Source organism: Syngnathus acus, chromosome 9 (genome assembly GCF_901709675.1).
Source record: "Syngnathus acus chromosome 9, fSynAcu1.2, whole genome shotgun sequence".
Lineage (NCBI taxonomy): Eukaryota > Metazoa > Chordata > Actinopteri > Syngnathiformes > Syngnathidae > Syngnathus > Syngnathus acus.
In genome coordinates, this window is record NC_051094.1 from 10,552,777 (window position 1) to 10,571,030 (window position 18,254).

The following is an 18,254-nucleotide window of genomic DNA, read 5'->3' on the forward strand; positions in this document are numbered from 1 at the left end:
GTGTCTAACAAATATTTAAAAACTATGGCTTTACTTACAATATTGTAAGAAAATTGGTGCGTTTGATATCAATGTAAATTATAAACGGTAAATAGCATACAGTCCATGTATTTCAATGAATCCTCATTTCACTGTGAGTGGTCTGGCAGCCAACTCAGCTCCCATGAGTGTTCCCACAATCCTGGCTGCCTCCACCTGCACTGCCTCAGGTGCTGCTTTACTAGCATAGGTACAGCAGCAGCACAGCATTGGAATGCAGATGTTTCTGCTGTTGGCTCGAGCATCGTAAATCCATTCAGTCATACCTGAATTGAAAAAAAAAATGCTTGCTTGAATATGTCAACTGAATGGAGTGTATTGCAATTACAAAATGGCTCATCATCCGCAAATGAGATGTGTTTGTATATGCAAAGCAAAACAATCCGACATTAGTAAATGGTGGTGGTGTGTGCACGTGCATGTGTGTGTGCATGCACGTGTGTCTGGGACTAGCAGTTCTCCAAATAAGCATTTCAGACTGCGTGCTTGCTTCATGCTGTTTCCCTCCCACTTTAAAACAAAAGAGAATTAAACAGTGAATATTAAAATACCAGATTGGCCAAGACTCTAAACCATAAAACAATAGTCCTGTAGCTTCAGGCTAACTTGTAATTTGAAATAAAATAGACAGGCTAACTGAAACTAATACTAATCCTCAGGAATTTCCAAACAACAATACAAGTACATTTATATAGCGCATTTTACAAATGCTGCAGCTGTAACAAAGCGCTTCACATGTAGCATCGAGGCAACCGCAAAGACAGTGAAAATAGTAAATTGAAATACAAATTAACATACAATTGCGGAACAATAATAGCCAAAAGCCAAAGAATAAAAATGGGTCTTCAAACGACTTTTAAAAATGCTAATTTAGTTCCCATAAAGCAGTAACATATATGGGATACAAGAATGTTCACAAGCATATGCTTTACTCCACTGGAACAATGACTATTAATGTTGATTACTAGGAGACCTTCTCTGGCCCTTCTTTCTGATTATTTTCTTTTTTTTTTTTACACAGAATGTCTTCCAGTAGACCTCAGTGATAGCCTGCACTTTGCGGTACAATGTGGTACAAAACTAAAAACATCCCAATTTAAATCCGAACTTACCTGTATACTATAAATGTACAGTTTTTATGAATAACTTTGGAAAAAATTGGAAAATTCCTCACCTTGCTTTAATGGGCTTTCCTTGGCCTGTACACACCCTTCTACAAAAGATTTAGTAGAAATGGGTTAAGTGGTCTTTTATAATCCTGCGCACAAATAGGCAAAGATGATAATTCATCCCCCTTGGTGACGGTAACAATGCCAGCCTTCTTTGCAACAGGGAAAACATTATTAATGGAAAATGAAAAAGAGGGTCAAAACATGTGCTCCCAAATATAAATTGGGAGAACAATTTCACACCTGGAGCATTTATTCAACTAGTGTGTGCCAAATAATGGTGTATAACCCTCATTGAAGCAGCTGAACTGGGTTCAAACCACATTTACCTGCAGAAGAAAGACCACCACTGAACATGTTCTGTTCAACATGACTATCATAGACAGGTGGCAAAGGCTACAAAAATTACATGGCAGTAAATGCATTATGTCCATTAATGTAGGCTTACATGCCAACACTAAACCTGGTGTCGGATAGTCAAATACTTAAAACGTTGTTGATGCTTCAGATTCTGCAGTGGTAATTTGAGCGCTGTCTAAATTGCTGAATACAGGCTTGAATGTTTTATGTGGTCTCTGACCCCAAGTCACAAGAACAAAGAACAAGGAAAAAGCATGGAGGAGGGAAACATCAGACTCTAAGATAGAAGATACGTACAGTATTTCAGCTTCTCAGATGAACGATAACATTGCAGTTGCCATCAATCACATACTATCGGGCACAAAGACATTGCTCACTTGTCAAGGCAACCATTTTCAAGACAAACACGAAAAAGGACATCTAATGATGCACCAGTAAAGCAAAAACAAGGGAATATTTGTTGAAAAATGACAATTTTTCTCACATTAGTGTGTACTGTAGCTAAATGCAAAGTAGAAGTTAGGAGGGGTCATTTAGGACTTCAGGCTCGAGTCACATCCCAAATTGCATGCTTCAGAAAACACAGACAATCTCAATATACTGTATGGCAGGAAGGGAAAAAAAGTGTTATTGCACTCCGGGCAAGCACTATAATGGAACATATGCATGCAACGCATTTCCGGTGGAAAGGTCAAGACGGCATAAGAGTTTCAGCTGTCAGTACGTTCCAAGCTACTGGCACGCCCTCTGTGTGATAATAATCTTTTTTTCATATGCATATGTGATATCATCGAGTTGTCTAACACGTATATGCATATTCTGGTGATAGTCCTTTTCAGGGTCAAAATGGCATCAGACGTTTCCAAAGACAAGATGATTAACTCCTCCAGCAAACACTGCAGTGTGTCGTTGCGGAAATGCTGAGGCCATTAAAAATGACCATGGCCTTATTGGGCTGCAACTAAACATGTGGTTAAATGTATTACATCTTTGAGGTATGAAATGATTTGAAATAATGAAGTATGGAGGGAAGCCACAGTTTGGTGTTTTCAGTCCTCATTACTGAATCTATCTCAGCCTGCTTGTCAGTCACAGTCTGCTTGGCTTGTTAAGAGAGTAGAATCATGAATCTCCCATAGGAGAAAAACCCACTGAGGATTCAGAAAGGCTCTTGGCCCATATATTTTCACAGTCATAAACACTAGTCTCATATTAAATACATGCCTCAAAAGTATAAATTCAAACTTGGATGAGAAAGAACTGAGTGACACAGAGAAGACTCCTCTGAGTTTTTTTTTTCCAACAAGAAAAAAATAAATAAATCTAGCCACTCTGGCATGAAAATTAAGGCAAGGCAGCTACAGATCAGTCATTGTGGGTACTGGGAACTAAAACAATTTGCTCCAGGCTTGGTTGTTTCTATGACCCTAGAAGACATACTCCGTGAGGCCAGAGTGTGCGTCTGCTACTCTGTCTGAATGAAGAAGAAAAAAGTCCCTTTATAACTGCCTGAAAGGGGGATCAGCGCTTAGTGATCTTTTCTTCTACCATGAACTGCGTTAATATACACGAGCAAATGAAACTGAGTCATTCTTATCTCCAATAAATATTTCTAATGTTGAACACACAGGTGCCATCTTAGACAATTGCCGTGTTGCTATAGTGTAGCCGCCAGGGTCACACTCGCACAAAATTAAGCCTTCAAAAGGGGGCTTATGAATCCTTTCTTTGACAAAATGGAATTAGTGGGCATCAGTTGGTGGCAGGGTGGTATTAGCAGTGCTTTTCACGTCTCAATCCAAACTGGATCATAGACTCTCTAAGAGCATTCTAGCAGTCGGTCACCACATCCAACACAACAACACTCGGAGGCAGCTGCAAGGGCGAAGGACTGAGCCGATGCTGTACCGCGCCAACTGGACTAAGTCCAGTAGGAGCTATAAAAGAATGCGGGACTGTGGTTTTTGCAGCTCTACGCTGATAAACGCTGTGAAACAGGCAAAAGTCTGTGCGTTTTCGGGACGTACGATGAAAGGATATGCCTCGAGTGGCATTTTTCGAATAAATTTCAAGCGAGCTTGATGTCTGCTCAGTCTGTCTGGCAACGGTATATATGCAGGCTGATTTCACACCATGGGAGCTTAACCAGTGAAAGGAATCAAGCAGAAGTCAGTTCCACCTCAGAGACCAAGGAAATGTTTTCCTATTGATGTGGTCCATCAAGTCAGACCTTGTTTTTTACTCCCCATGGAGGCAGGCACCTCCTGAGCAGCTGACCACACCCGTGGAACAATGACCTCGATAAACTCAAACAGAGTAGCGTTTGCTCTAACAGGGGCACTGGAGGGTAAAAGAAAAACGTGTGGTAAATCAGAAATGGGTGCTCTCAGGCTTGGAGAAGAGCATGGAAATAGACGGTTCCACATATAAAATCAATTTTCACATTTACTACTCGTGATCCAAAAATCCATCTCTACACACATTGTGGGCCATTACAGTTCCAAAGAATGAGGATTGATGAGAGCGGGATGGCCCAGTCACAATTGCATCTATTGTTTCTGCCCGTGTATTTTGACACTGGCCTCTCAAGAGGACCTAACCTGGCAAAAACCTGCATTTTGTGTATACTGCGAACAAATGTGCATTGGCTTTGTACTCGAGGCAGCTCTTCCTGCTGTCTTCCATCACTGTCCAGTTTTCCCTATGGGAAAAGCGGACTCGGGATTAACAGCACCAAGATTTCAGATGGATTGCCGAGTCGCAGTTCCCTCCTACTTACCTGGCCTGGTCCCCACCCCGCACCACTACATTTTTACACCCCAAGAGGCCAGGGCCATGAGGGCCACATCCAATTCCTCTTGACATGCTGAGCCATAAATACTATGCAGTGTAAAAAAAAAACAGCAAGTGCTATCGGTCCCAATCATTAATCATGCCTGTTGCATTACTCTCACCCTCTCACTCTTAAACTCACAACCCATATCTTGGAAATCTATCTTTCCCATAGCCTCCAACCTGCCCCATTATGCTATCAAATCTGGAATTGCATGGCTACAGTTTTGCATCAATTAAATCTCTATCTTCAAGCCTCTTGTTCCATGTTTCCCCAGATGTATATCTCGGTCTCAGCTCTCAAGTTACCGCATGAACAGGTCATGACTGACAGACACCAAAGAATTTATAAGTATATGGAATTGAATGCATTTGAGTGACATTTCTTCAGAACATTTTGACACTAAAATCAGGGAAATTCCTTGGATTTTCTTCTGTATCAATTTTCCCTTCAATACATAGTAATTGTTGCATTACAGTCAGGGGTGCATATGGTCCTAGGAGGAAAAGTACCATCTATTCTAAGCTTTCATGGTACAAGGGTGTATCAATAGAGTGCCGTATTTGTTGGGAAGGCACTGCTTTGGTAAGCTTGGTGATTAACTTTTACAGCTTGGGAACATTTGGTGATTCTAGAATAGGCACACTAATTTTGGAGACTAATAATTTGTGCTTTGGGGTACACACTGTAAACAAAGAAGCAAGAAACTCTGCCTGTACTCCAATGAAACTGAAAGAAAGTCGTTTTTGTAAACACACCCAAAAAACAGACAGATGGTGAGATCGTGATTTGATCTCAGGGGATAAAAGAGCGATACATTCTATACAAACAGCAATGTGTCAACTTGGTAGCTAGAGAATCTTTGGTTGCATTCAGACTGCAGGCATATCTGATTGCAATCAGATTCCTTCTCAAATTCAATTTTTATGGCTGATGGTCCACACTGTTTTCGGCAAGTATCCAAATGGGATCTGGCCCTGTTCAGTCTGGGCCACATTATTGACCCTTCTGACAGGTTTCCATCGAAACAATGTCGGAACAGAGGCATCGTCCAACATGTGTAGCGTTTGACGTCATAAAAATTGCAACACAGGCAACAACAAGGTTAATCATCCCCACAGACCGATAAGGCAATGTATTTTCTCCTCTGTCCAGGGACTGCTGTTTTCACGGAGCGTCAAAACTGATTGGTGTGTTTGGACCTCTTCAGACTAAGAAGCATCCTATCCAAAGATGATATGAAACTAGAGAATCAGACTACATGTACATTGTGACTATTTGGACGACAAACGAGCCACTCAATTTCAATTTGGATTGGCAAAAAGGCTTACATTGGCTGACAGTCTGAATAAGGCCTTTGTTGCAGTTCTAAATAACTTCTGCTGAGGTGCTTACCCATTTTTACTATCTCCCAGCACCTCTTGATGGTTTTCCTTGACTGTTGTTTGTATTCCCAAACTGATTGGTGCCACTGGATTTAGGAACCAGACAGAAACCTATGAAGCACTACAAGGAAAGGCCATCCTTTTTCACTCAGGGAAAGGCCATCCTTTTTTCACTGGCCCATAAATAATTCAGGAATAAGTTGGTGAGCTTGCAGAACATCTGACCTCAGAAACATGAGTGTGGCATGCCGTCACACACAGGTGAGGAGGCTTTATATCATCTGCATGGAAACCATTACACATATGGTATCTGGTAACTACAAAAACAACAAGCTTTCTTTTAACTTGGTCACAGTGTCACATACCATGTTAGCCTAGCTTTAAAACAAACACAATGCATTGAAATTCCAGCCTTTCTGCAAATGTAATTGATTATACAATGGTGATTTAAAAGCAATCCAAACACAAAGTAAAAATGCATGCCCACAGATGACCATATTATATCACTTCGGTTTTCCAACAATACATGTAAATCTATACAAATCATACACGTTTAACAAAACAACCAGAGCTCGATAATAATATCACAACTAAAATTAGATTCCAAAACTACACAAATGTACAACACAAATTTGCTTACAAAAACACACAAGTTAAAAACGTCCCAGGTAAAACTCCAAAACCCCAAAAGACACACTTAATAGGCACGCACAAAGATCAGTCACATTAGGAGCTCACTTTCCCTCTTGTGATCAAATCAAGATATGTTGAGTTTGTAACCTGCATCACTAACACTTCACCAGTCGAAATGTGACCTGTGGAGATTCCATCAGCACCTCTAATTGATTTGAGGGTACTTTTAGCCCCACCACCATCTTTCCCTTCTCTTTTTTTTTAATACACACACGAAGCAGTCCACATTGTCATTGCAACAAAGTAGGGGGTCACTTACCATTCCTCAGCATCTTTCACACAAAAAATAACAAGCTACAAAAAGGGTAAGCCTTCACCTTCTGTATTTAAATCTTGCTGATAAGCCAATCGCTCTTAAAGCAATGCGACAGTGAGCGCCCGGCGCGCTGCGGTTGCGCGATCGGACCAAATTAAGCTCCCTGCGCACTGAGGTCCACTTAAATTTTGGAAAGTACATCAGGACTTTAAAAATATTTTCAAAATTTTAGCGACGGCTCTGTCACAATAATGCGACCAGCGCGGTGCAGTTGCGCGGTCGGCGACGCGCTACTGTTGCGCGTTCGGCGGTGCGCTGCAGTTGCGCGATCGGACAAAATTAAGCTCCCTGCGCACTTAGGTCCACTTAAATTTTGGAAAGTACATCATGACTTTAAAAATATTTTCTAAATTTCAGCGACGGCTCTGTCACAATAATGCGACCAGCGCGGTGCAGTTGCGCGGTGGGCAACGCGTTACGGTTGCGCGTTCGGCGGTGCGCTGCAGTTGCGCGATCGGACAAATGTGCGCAAATGAAAAAATGCTTAAAAAAGGCGTTTGTTTTTTTTGTCTTGAAACGGATTAAAAAATGTTCCATTATTTGTAATGGGAAAAATGGATTGTGATATTCGACCGATTCGCTTCTCGAAACGCCTTCTGGAACGGATTGTGGTCAAAAACCAAGGTTTCACTGTACTTTTGCTATTCTTGTTAAAATCACACTGACATGTGAACTGGAAATGACAATAATAACACATAGTGAAAGCCAAATTGAGCAAATTGGCTATTTCAGAAGTGTGTGTCAAACTGGTAGACCTTTGCCTTAATCAGTACCCAGGAAGTAGCTCTCGGTTTAAGAAAGGTTGGTGACCCCTGCTCTATAGTTTGTTCCACATTCTAATTTTGATTTCACGGAAATCCTTGGAAAAGAAGCATCTTGTAACCAACCAAGTAAACACACCACACATACACATTATGGGAGTGTCATGGGATTAAGAATTTTGAAGACTGCTATTTTGTTTACAATGTGGGATGACCAGGGATGCCTCACCCAGTTTCGGCACAGAGATGGTGAAGAGATTTACAATAGGAGGGAATGTTACAGGCATGACTCACTCTGTGTGAATCTTTTATACAGTAGGTCTAAATTAGCGTCGCAAACATGACATGAGAGGACAGACGGCTTTGCGACATGATCGACAGACTAAACAAGGTATTTAAACAGATGTTTTCTATTATTTGTTATCGGTCAAGGGACATTTTGTTCCTGGTTTTGAGGCAGTGCAGTGTGGCATTGGCAATGTTGTAAAAATGATTTATAGGCTCTCTGACAAATTACAGAGCTTGATCTTTCTCAGGGCATCTTGTGTGTTCTATGACACTGGTTAAAAATATGCTTTATATACTATGTAAGTGACAATGAGTTTAGATAAAATTCAAAGCTGTGCTTGTTTTTTCTTTATTTTATAATTCCATGACCAGTTGACGGTATCTCTGACTAAACTGCTTTGTTGAAATTGTGATGTTTTGAAACCTTTGGTTAACATGAGTATGCAATCAGTCTATAAAACACCTTCAATATTGTGAAGCAAAACAAATTTGCAAGTTTCATATAAAAAGACTTTTACGTCTTACATTAGGTTGTCATTTTCAGCAACCAGCTGTCAGAAACTAGAAATTCATACATACATTATGCGCCACACACCACCAACAGGTTAATTAATTAACGCTACACTAAAAGAGTACTGTAACAATGTTCCTAAGATTAGTTGTTCAGTGTACATTCTCAGTACATGCTTTTGGAAAAAGAATCTGCATATAATGGGTCGAGTGACAGTTGTAATATTTATTGATGGACCCTGCAATGCTTACATGCACTCCTTTATTGAGGAAGGGCATGTTGTCCTGAAAGAGGGTCCCGTTGATGTTTCTAGCAGATACGCTGCACAGCTGTAGACTTCATTAACACATGTTCACACCGCATTTACATACTCTGCACATAATTCCACATTTTCCACCAAATCTTGTTTTTGAGCTCAACATTCAGGGTGAGATCATCTACATTAATGACACTTTATTTGAGGCTAGCTTAATTAGTTTGGAGGGCATGGGCTGCAAAATTGAAACACGTTGAGTTAACAATCATCACCTACAATCCATCACAGTTGTAAAAGTTACACTCTGCATCTGGCACTAGTCATGAGTTCCCAAAAGAAAATCAGCTGCATGCAGCATGTGTCAGTTGTCTGAGTATAAAATGTAACATGAGAAGAAAGTTCAGACACATTTTCTAAACAAAACTTAATAATAGATTAATTATTACCCCCGTATACGTGAATGGTGTGTTTTTTTACCGTTAAACCTCATTTCTCCACTGCTTGTCAAAAAAGCGCCCCCTTGTGGCAAAAATGTACAACAGCCATTTCAGTGCCTTCATATTTGATACATTCCAGATGATTTGAGATAGTTTCCTTGGTAGACAGCATGGAGTGTGAGCAATGAAAGAATGCTGCAACAACACATTTTTCATGCAAGCGTTTAAGTCTTTTGATGGTGTTACGGGTAAAGTGGCAACTCATCCGTCATCATTTACATGACAATTTATCAGCTATTTGGCTATGAGCATCATTAAAAGGTAGACCAAAACAAGTTATTTTCAAAAGTTCAGCTCTTAGGCTATTGTACTGGCAATGCATTGCAGACAGTTGTCTCTTGGTTAATTGCTTCTTCAAAGTGAGAAAAACTAGGATCTGTAATAATCCAACTATGTCGTGGTTAAAGCTCACCACTCTTGGGGTCTCAATATGTGCCCTCTCTGCAACTTGTAAGTTACATATGTCCATAATTGGCAAAACAAAGTGGGGAGGGAAAAAACTCACCTTCTTCCGGGGCTGCCATTTCATCATATTTGTAAACCAAAATGGGCCAGCATTAAGATATTACAGGAGAATGGAATGTAGATTGGGGGAAATCCGGGGCGCAAGTCATGCTGCTGCCACTTCACATGTTCTCCAAAGGGCGACGCATGCTGAGATGTGCCAGGCTCAGTTTGCGGCAATTTTTTATGGAGCTAGACAGCGCAGTTGTCACGACTCATAGACCGTTTAAATCCAGTTGTACTCGGTGAAGAAATCAGAGCCACGGTGTCGGTTGTCAGCGAGTGCGCACGATGGTTTGCGTGCGTAAATCCAAAAGCAGCAATCCGCTGTGGAGCCGCTCACTCCCTTGGCTGGAGGTACGCAAGGATCGATGCCTCCACGTCTGATCCAAGCCAGAAAAATCCTTTTTAACTTTTTCAAAACGTCTTCCCAAGTGGGAAACACTGTCAGACTGCGTCCAGATGGTCCTCTTGAATCCAAGGAAAACACGCAAAAACGGGAGTGCGTCTCAAAATGTAGAAATAAACATCACAGTGTTAAAATATCTTTTTTTTTCCTCCAGCGGCGAAGAAACACTTTTCCCCCGGATGTTCTCGTAGAGGAACAGTTACAAAAAAGGATCCAGGCAAGACAAGAGGAGGGGGAGATTATTTTCAACAGAGAGGAGGGGGCAAGAACCCCCAAAAAAATCCCTGGAATTTGTGAGGAGCTGGAAGGATAAACTGATTCGCGCAAGAGCAACAAACTGGACTGAAGCTTTCTGATGACTTCCTTCCCTTCGCTCTTTACAGTACTCACTAGAGGAGGCAGGAACGGCAGGCAGGGTCATAGCGCCGCCGCCGCATTCAGAACTGGGGGTGGGCTGTGTGTTATGGAGGACCGTGCAAAATTTAAATAAATAAACCTTGAAATATTTAATGACAATGTCATTAATCAATCAAATGTTCCACTTGTTAATTAAATATGGAATTAAATAAATCAATGTGTTATTAAATGTGTCATTATTCAAATACATTTCCATTGATTATAGGTATAATTATATATATATATTGAGAGATTGAGAGAGAGAGAGAGAGAGAGAGAGAGAGAGAGAGAGAGAGAGAGAGAGAGAGAGAGAGAGAGAGAGAGAGAGAGAGAGAGAGAGAGAGAGAGAGAAATAGGCTGCATTTGAATGGGATTTATCTACCGTTGGTACTCAAAGGACCCAATTCACCTCCTGATGACATAGTGGCTGAGTATCGAATCCCAGGGAGAGGACCACTCGACCACTGAGGCACCCCCCCCAGCAAATCTTTGTAATACAAACACAAATGAAATGTTTTCATGCACTGCAATGTCCAGCAAATCAGGTTCTGCAACAGGGCTATAGATGTATGTAATCATGAATGAGTTCAACTTTGCTGGGAAATCTGTGGAAGATTTCAAAATAATATTGATTTTGGATGCATATTGGAACACAACAATGTTTGTGTTGCTTTTGAGGGGAAAAAGATATTATTCTGCCGTTTAATAAAAAGTCAAGTCAAATTCATTTATATAGCCCTAAATTACAAGCAAGTCTCAAAGGGCTTCACATGTACAAAAATTGACAAATATTCTCAAACATCCTCTGATCTTAAACTCCCAGGAGGGCAAGGAAAAACTAAAAAAAAAAAAACTACTGGGGGAAAAATGAGAAACCTTAAGAAGAGACCACAGATGGGAGGATCCCCCTTCCAGGATGACCAGGTTGCAATGGATGCAGAGAAATTATGAATACTCGGCTATCATATTAGAAGAAAAGAGTAAATCGTATTCACAGGGAATATGACGTCATAACGTGCATAGTATAGGTGGGTAAATTGAATCATCAATGCTTTGCAATCGCTTCGCACACAACTGAATATCGAGTCAACAAATCGTCTGAATCGATTCACCTTCCTGCCAGTGGGAGGGGGGGGGGGCGTTTATGGATATACGGTATTGTTCAATTAATACAGTTCATAGAGTGTTAAACCCGGGTATCCTTTGTGGAAAAGCCAAATTTTCTGATACAGATCCTGTATTTACCAGGTTCTTAATTGAGCAGTGACAAAACAAGCGGTTGGCAATCCTTCATAGTCTGTGAACCTATTAAAGCACCACTAACTGAAAATAAACATATCTCTAACAAAACAATTCTGAAACTGGCTAATTTGTTCTCATCACCTAGGTGCAGGTTATCCTGTCTGACAGACATGAAAGGGTAACAAGCTGTTAACTGTGGTAACATTATTCTAATAATAACATCACACATAGCAACAACTGTGACTAGTAGCCTAGTTTTCTGTCCATAGAGGCTGCTGTCCTTTTTTTAACTGTAGATTGAATTGTTGCCACAAAAACGCAGTATTCATGAAGGATGCTGAGGCCTTGGATTTTGAAGACAACTACAGCCATGTTTATGTCCCTGTTTTTCCTGCTTAGAGCAGCTGTCATATGTAGAGCACAATGCAATAATTTACCTGCAGCCTTTCCGCAAATATGACTGCCAGAAATTGTATTCAGATATGCTTTGTCCACAATGTCAAAACATCTGCAACTATTTAGCAGACTTTGTATAATTTCAACGAAATAATAATATTTTACTCTGAAGAAAAATAACTCAATGCACACACTGGCACTGTCCCCAAACACAGCAATCACCAAGCAATTATTGATGTGGAACCATGTTTACCGCAGCCGCTGAACGCCATTGCCGAATACGCGATAGAATTAACACTGTAACGGGATTACCGTTCATTCATAAATTGTTATCTCAATGTAGCAGAAAGGCAAAGGAAAGAAGTGGTCGATATGGAAGGGCAGTGTGGGGAGTTTAAACAATAAGTGTTGTGATTTAAATTGGTTTAGGTAATGGAGTCTATGGAGCTGTGAGTGTGGTCAATATGACGGGTCACAGGGGTACAGGGTGCACACCGGGGTCACTCGGATAACAAAGGACCGGCCGGAGGAGGGGCTGATCTGACATATGGCCACATGGGTGGACTCCTGCTGTGCACAGGGTGTCCACTTGGTAATCCGCAAGGTTGAACACGAATCAAAGTTAGACACTACCTCCCACACAGGGCAAGCAAGCAGAGCAGGGAAGTGGGCACCAGCTAATGTAACACCATCTACAACTTGTAAATTAGAAATAGCATCTTTCCATGGTCAATAAATAACCAAACGGTACCTTTCTACTGATGCCTGCTGGCACTGCACCACATCCAGCCCGCCGCCCAAAGTTAACATTTATGTTCTCTTTCAAGCACACAGAGACGTTGTAAAACAGGTATGAGAGGCTTTCATGAAAGGCATATGTTTGATGATCAATCAAAGGCCACTTCTGTGTGCACCCAGACTGGAGCCCGTCATCTGGCATCTCTATCCAGAAGTGGCTCCCTCTGCATGCCTCTGCTTTTCCAATCAGAGTTGCACAGGAAATCAGACTTCTGGCTTCAGAGGGAAACAAAAACCTCCTCTTTCACTCTACAATGCTTGAAGCTGTTTGGGGAAAAAAGAAAAAAACGTTTGTGCTTCCTAATCTTGTTCCTGCCAAGTACACACTCGAAAATGTTTCCACGATGTGCTGTGATTGAGGGTGGATACATTAAGATGAGTCACACTGGTCTATACTGTGACCTGTGTTTCTACTGTCGCTGACTGGCAAACTCCTCTCACACTGTGATGGATTCAAGGATATCCAAGAAAACGTTCCATATGTTCTAGCTTCTGCCATGCCACTCCACATTTTGCATTAAGCTGCCTCGCCATAACTACTCAACTCTGAGACGTTTTATTTTCTTAATTGCACAGCCATGTTGAGTGTTCCTCCACATCACTCAAGCTGATGATGCAACAGCTGCCTGCCTATATTGCGTACATATTTGTATACTCTTGCGGACTTTAGGCTTATTGAAATACATATACGGTGGTATCGCAAGAAAAAAAAAATATTTGTCCCCCTGCACCCCTCAATGAACTAAGAGAGAGAGATGCACATCCAGCTTCTTTCTTCATGTGCTGCTAATTTATTTTCCTACATCCCCTGTCAATACATATGCCTCCAGAGCAGAACAACTGTGCAACATATTTTTAGGAATCAGAGCAGCAACATTAGCATAGCAGGGGCTTATATCATGTCCCATGTCATGATTACATTAGTACCGCTAATACTAATCTAGCCAACACATCATTCCTTGTTTTCCGATGGCAGCCTCAGTACCACTATATTTTGTCCTTCCCAAGCCTTCGCTTCTGTCGCTCAACCCAACCAGTCGAAGCAGATGGCCCCTCACTGAGTCGTCCCCGAGGCTCTATCCAAGGTTCCTTCAAGCTAAAGGGCAATTCGTCCTTGCCTCAGTCACCACGGTACTTGCTGATGTGGGGGTCCCGTGAGGTCCCTTTAATGCATAAGTAGTGTTCATATCAAAAGCGCCTTGAAAGAAAAAAAAAAAAACATGTTTTGTCAATTTGCTGCCTTGGAGGAAAAGCTTAACTACAATGAGGTGACTTGAGTAAGAATTTCAGGAATTGTGAGTATTTATGTATCTTTGCTATGCAATTCAAGGTCTAGGTTGTAATAAAGAATTCTGATCAAATGTAACATCTCCTATGGCATGCTCTTTAACATAACTGACATAAAATCAATGCATGTATGTAAACATGGCAAACCAAAAGAGGGATGTGTCTGCTGCAGTCAAGTGGAAGACCATGACAACTGGCCTTGAGGACCCATTAGTCCTAATTGGCCATCAACGCAATGACGGGCATCAGTACACAGTCAACAACTAGACTGAGAGCGTTATTATTGAACTTTGGCTTTAAAACTATCCACCGGTCCTCGACTGTTTATGCAGCAGCTCATTTGCCAGCATGTGTCGTGAGTGTGCATCTGCTTGCATACTAATAGCCAACACGATGTAAAACATGCAACATTCAGATGGTGCTGAGGTGGGGGAATTTTTGATTCATACCCAAAACGCTGAGTTAATATGAAAAGCACTCCAAAAAGCTCTTCTGATTGTTTGAAGGTAATTGATTTTTGCACGGACTCTTGCTCTTGAATTCCAAAAACACAACAATATGAGCAAATTCAAAAATATCTCACATGTACATGTGTGCATACGTAATCACGGGGTCTGTCAGCTAGCTTAATTGCTTTAATTGTGGACACAACACAAATGGAGAAAACACAATAAAAAAAATTTGAGTGGTTAAGATATGCCCTTTGAAAATCAATAAATGAAAAATTCCAGCATGGAAATGTGTTTACAGTGCTTGACAAATTGCTTCTACTGTCAGACATGGCAGATGGATGAATCCTTTTAGAAAGGCTTCACAACATAAAAAATAATAAGTGTTCGACAGCAATGACACCCACATTCTCTGTTGTGCTGTACATCACTGAAACAAATAACTTGCATCCGCATCCATTCACCTATTTTACAGCGCTCTAATTTTAGTGATGCCATGTCAGAATTTGGACCGTGTGTGTGCGTGCGTGCGTGCGTGCGTGTGTGTGTGTGCGTGCGTGCATGAGAGTCTTGGAGCCTCGTGCTGATTAAGTGTCTGGAGCCTAAGGGGGATAATGAGAGCCTCTAATTAATGAGCCAGTGCATATCTCAGAGTTACAGGGTTCTATATCTGCAGAGCTGCACCCACACATACATACACAATCGCAGACACAAACAAACACACACCTCCGTGCACTGTAAGGATATCTCCCCGCACAGTGTTTTTTTCCAGCAGGGTTTGTGTCACTGCAGTTGCGCTCTCAGATCTATGTCCTCTAATAAGGATGGATGGGGTGAGATGTTAGAGTGCCCTGCTTTGAGAAGGTCACATGTTCCGACCACCCAACATGCCCCGAGCAAAGGCTGATGATGATAGGGGACCTGAAAAAGCATTTTAAATCTTAATTGTTGCTGAATTGTGTCCACAGGGGAAGCAGACTTTTGGAGGACAACAGTGGAGGAAAAACAATTGATCACGCACGCAGGGAAAAATCCGACTGGGGGCTTTGTGAGACTTTATGAAATTATCATAAACATCTCAAAGGGAGTCAAGGCTTAGCAGATAAGGTATTATGTAATTTCGGGGGGATGTCTATCGTAAAATTGGGTCAGCAGGCTACATAGATCATTTCATTTGTTAAAGAATGGAAAAAGCCCCAAATCTGTCCAAATCTGAGACATCCTCTATCTAGTAACTTGCAGCCATTTTATAGAATAATGGTTGATTAAAAATGTGAGGGTTTTTTTCTTATGTAAGAGTGAAATGTTTCACATAGACAAAGCAAGGGTGAGCAATTAATATTGTACGGGGGCAACATGAGAAACTGGAACGTTTGCTGAGGAACAATTGCCAAAACGCTAACCTCAACTTTGAGTTTGCATCCAGAAATAGCTTGTGCAGCGTGTTTAGATAAGGTATGGATTGTTCTGAATTACAAAATACTACACATTTTAAACAAACTGATTATATTAACTACCAACTTACATTAGTCAGCTGTAGCCAAGAGTCCCAAATATATACTTAAATAGGAAGTATAAAATATATAATGATGTATACTATTATTGACAGTGATGTATAAATGTATGACTTGACAGTATTTGAAACAGTAGATTCAGGCAAAATCTATTGAGCCCTCGTCCCTCCATTGTGCAGGAAATAAGAATATTGCTAACATAAGAACGAACCACTGTTGTTGGTTTTGCTCGTCTCTAAGTAGTTACTCGAAGGGTTGGAAATGTTGCTAAAAATAGCAAAAATGTCACAACAAATTGGCAACACTTCATAGACAAGTCGTAGCTCTTGCTCGCTACCTCACTTGTACTCGCGTCCACATGTGTGCTCATAAAAAGCACCACATAGTTTACGTGTGACTTCACGGTCAATGTGAGGGCCAGTCACAGACTGTGGGAGGGTTAGATGTGGCCTCCGGGCCATACTTTGCCTAGACCTGACGAAGAGGCAACAGAAATACAAAATTGCCAACAACTCGTCCTTGTCATATGAAAGAGCGCTGAAGACTTATTAAGCTTTTTTAGTTCATTGTGTGAACTATCAGTGATTAAAAGTGACCCTGCACACCGCTCTCAGTATAAAGACAAAAAATAACAGTGGAACCTCTAAAAGTCAAATGCAATCCATTCTGTTCTTTTCCTTCACCCTGAACAGGATAAGCACCGTGAAGAATGTATGCATGTCTTTGAATCGACTCTAATTATTGTCAAAAGTTTAAATTTGCAATTTGCTATTTCAACAAGTGAGAAGAATAAAACATATTTTTGAAGCTGTCTCTGCTCAACATTTTCAAGACTTGACTACGAGTAATTGTATTTATTTTCACCTTTCTGTAGATTGCACAATAATGAAAATGCTTCTTTCAAGATAAGATTCTATGTTTCATCTAAAGATTGCTCACGTGGAGCGATCAAGACATGATTATTTGCTCCCATTCTCTTATTATATGTAATACTAACGAAGAAGTGCGAACTTAACCTCTCAACTCACTCCACGGTAGATTTCTGAGATGTTGAGCAAAGAAATTGCCTGTTGCTTTCATGATGTGTTTAGTAAATTCAGTGGTCTTGGACATGGATAAAAAAAAAAAAAATTGCAGCATATTGTTTGAATCAGGCCGGCAGTTAAGCAGACGCTGAGGTTTGCCGCTTGCACGACAGTGACGCTGCCACAATCTAGACGACATGATCCTGCCATCCTGTGTGGTCCTCTCCAGTCTGCACACTAAATATGGAGATGCAACAGGCCATTGTATTTAAATGTGTTTGTGTCAATTCACTTCAATGGAGATAAATATATACACACACAAACACACTTAAAGAAGCACAAAAACATTCTGTGGTCACATCAACCCATTTACAATCACTCATTTAGAAAACCCCAAAACCAAAACTCATGGTGTTTTTTTTGTTGTTTTTTTAAATGGCCTTTCCTTCCAAAACCGTCATCATATTCATCCAATCAAAGTTGTCCTTGTGTTTTCCTCGTCCCTCCATTTTTCTCCTATCTCATGTCATATGTTAGCATTATATTGTATGTGCACCCACACATACTTCCATATTCTCATTCAAGTCACACACGCAACAGCCTGGTAATCATAATAAGCACATTAAAGGCCGAAACGTATGACTGATGATATCTCGGCAAGCTAATTACTGCACAAATGTTTAACTACAGTGAACCTTCTGCGGCTTATCCTTTTGTTAGGATAATTGTTAAACTACAAATCTAAGATAGAGGCAGACCTAGAACTTTAGATTTTGCTTGTACAGAACATTCCCACGTGGAGATCAGCCTATAATACGTTAATGCTTCAGGCTTATTATTCCAGTGACAGCTCTCGCTTCTCTTACTGATCTAACCCTGTGCGGGCATATCAAATGTAAATTAACCCTTTTGATGTGAAGGAAGACGGGTTATGCACAAAAAGACTCTGTAATAGCTCCATCCTTTCTCACTACAAGACTGCAAAAGGAAAAAGTTGGCATAATGAGAACAGCGCACATTATAGCGTGGCACCCACCGCTCCATCGGGTTGCAGTAGTTTCGAGTCACACTGGTGAAGGGATTAGACCAGTCCACTCTAAATCACTCAGACTTTAGATCAAAGGGG

At 40.9% G+C, this 18,254-nt stretch overlaps 1 protein-coding gene across 3 annotated transcripts in view; it reads right to left on the reverse strand.

The window, feature by feature from the left end:
• The window catches only part of LOC119126827 (tetratricopeptide repeat protein 28-like), a 146,744-nt gene that overhangs the window by 91,877 nt on the left and 36,613 nt on the right, over positions 1-18,254 (reverse strand). The window contains exon 1 of one of the 3 annotated variants that reach the window (XM_037258275.1): positions 9,614-10,395. The exons of the other annotated variants lie outside the window; for them this stretch is intronic. Within the exon in view, the coding sequence (XP_037114170.1) occupies positions 9,614-9,640 (27 nt within the window). The 5' untranslated portion in view covers positions 9,641-10,395. Of the gene's footprint in view, positions 1-9,613; positions 10,396-18,254 lie in introns of those variants that run through there. 3 annotated transcript variants of the gene reach the window in all.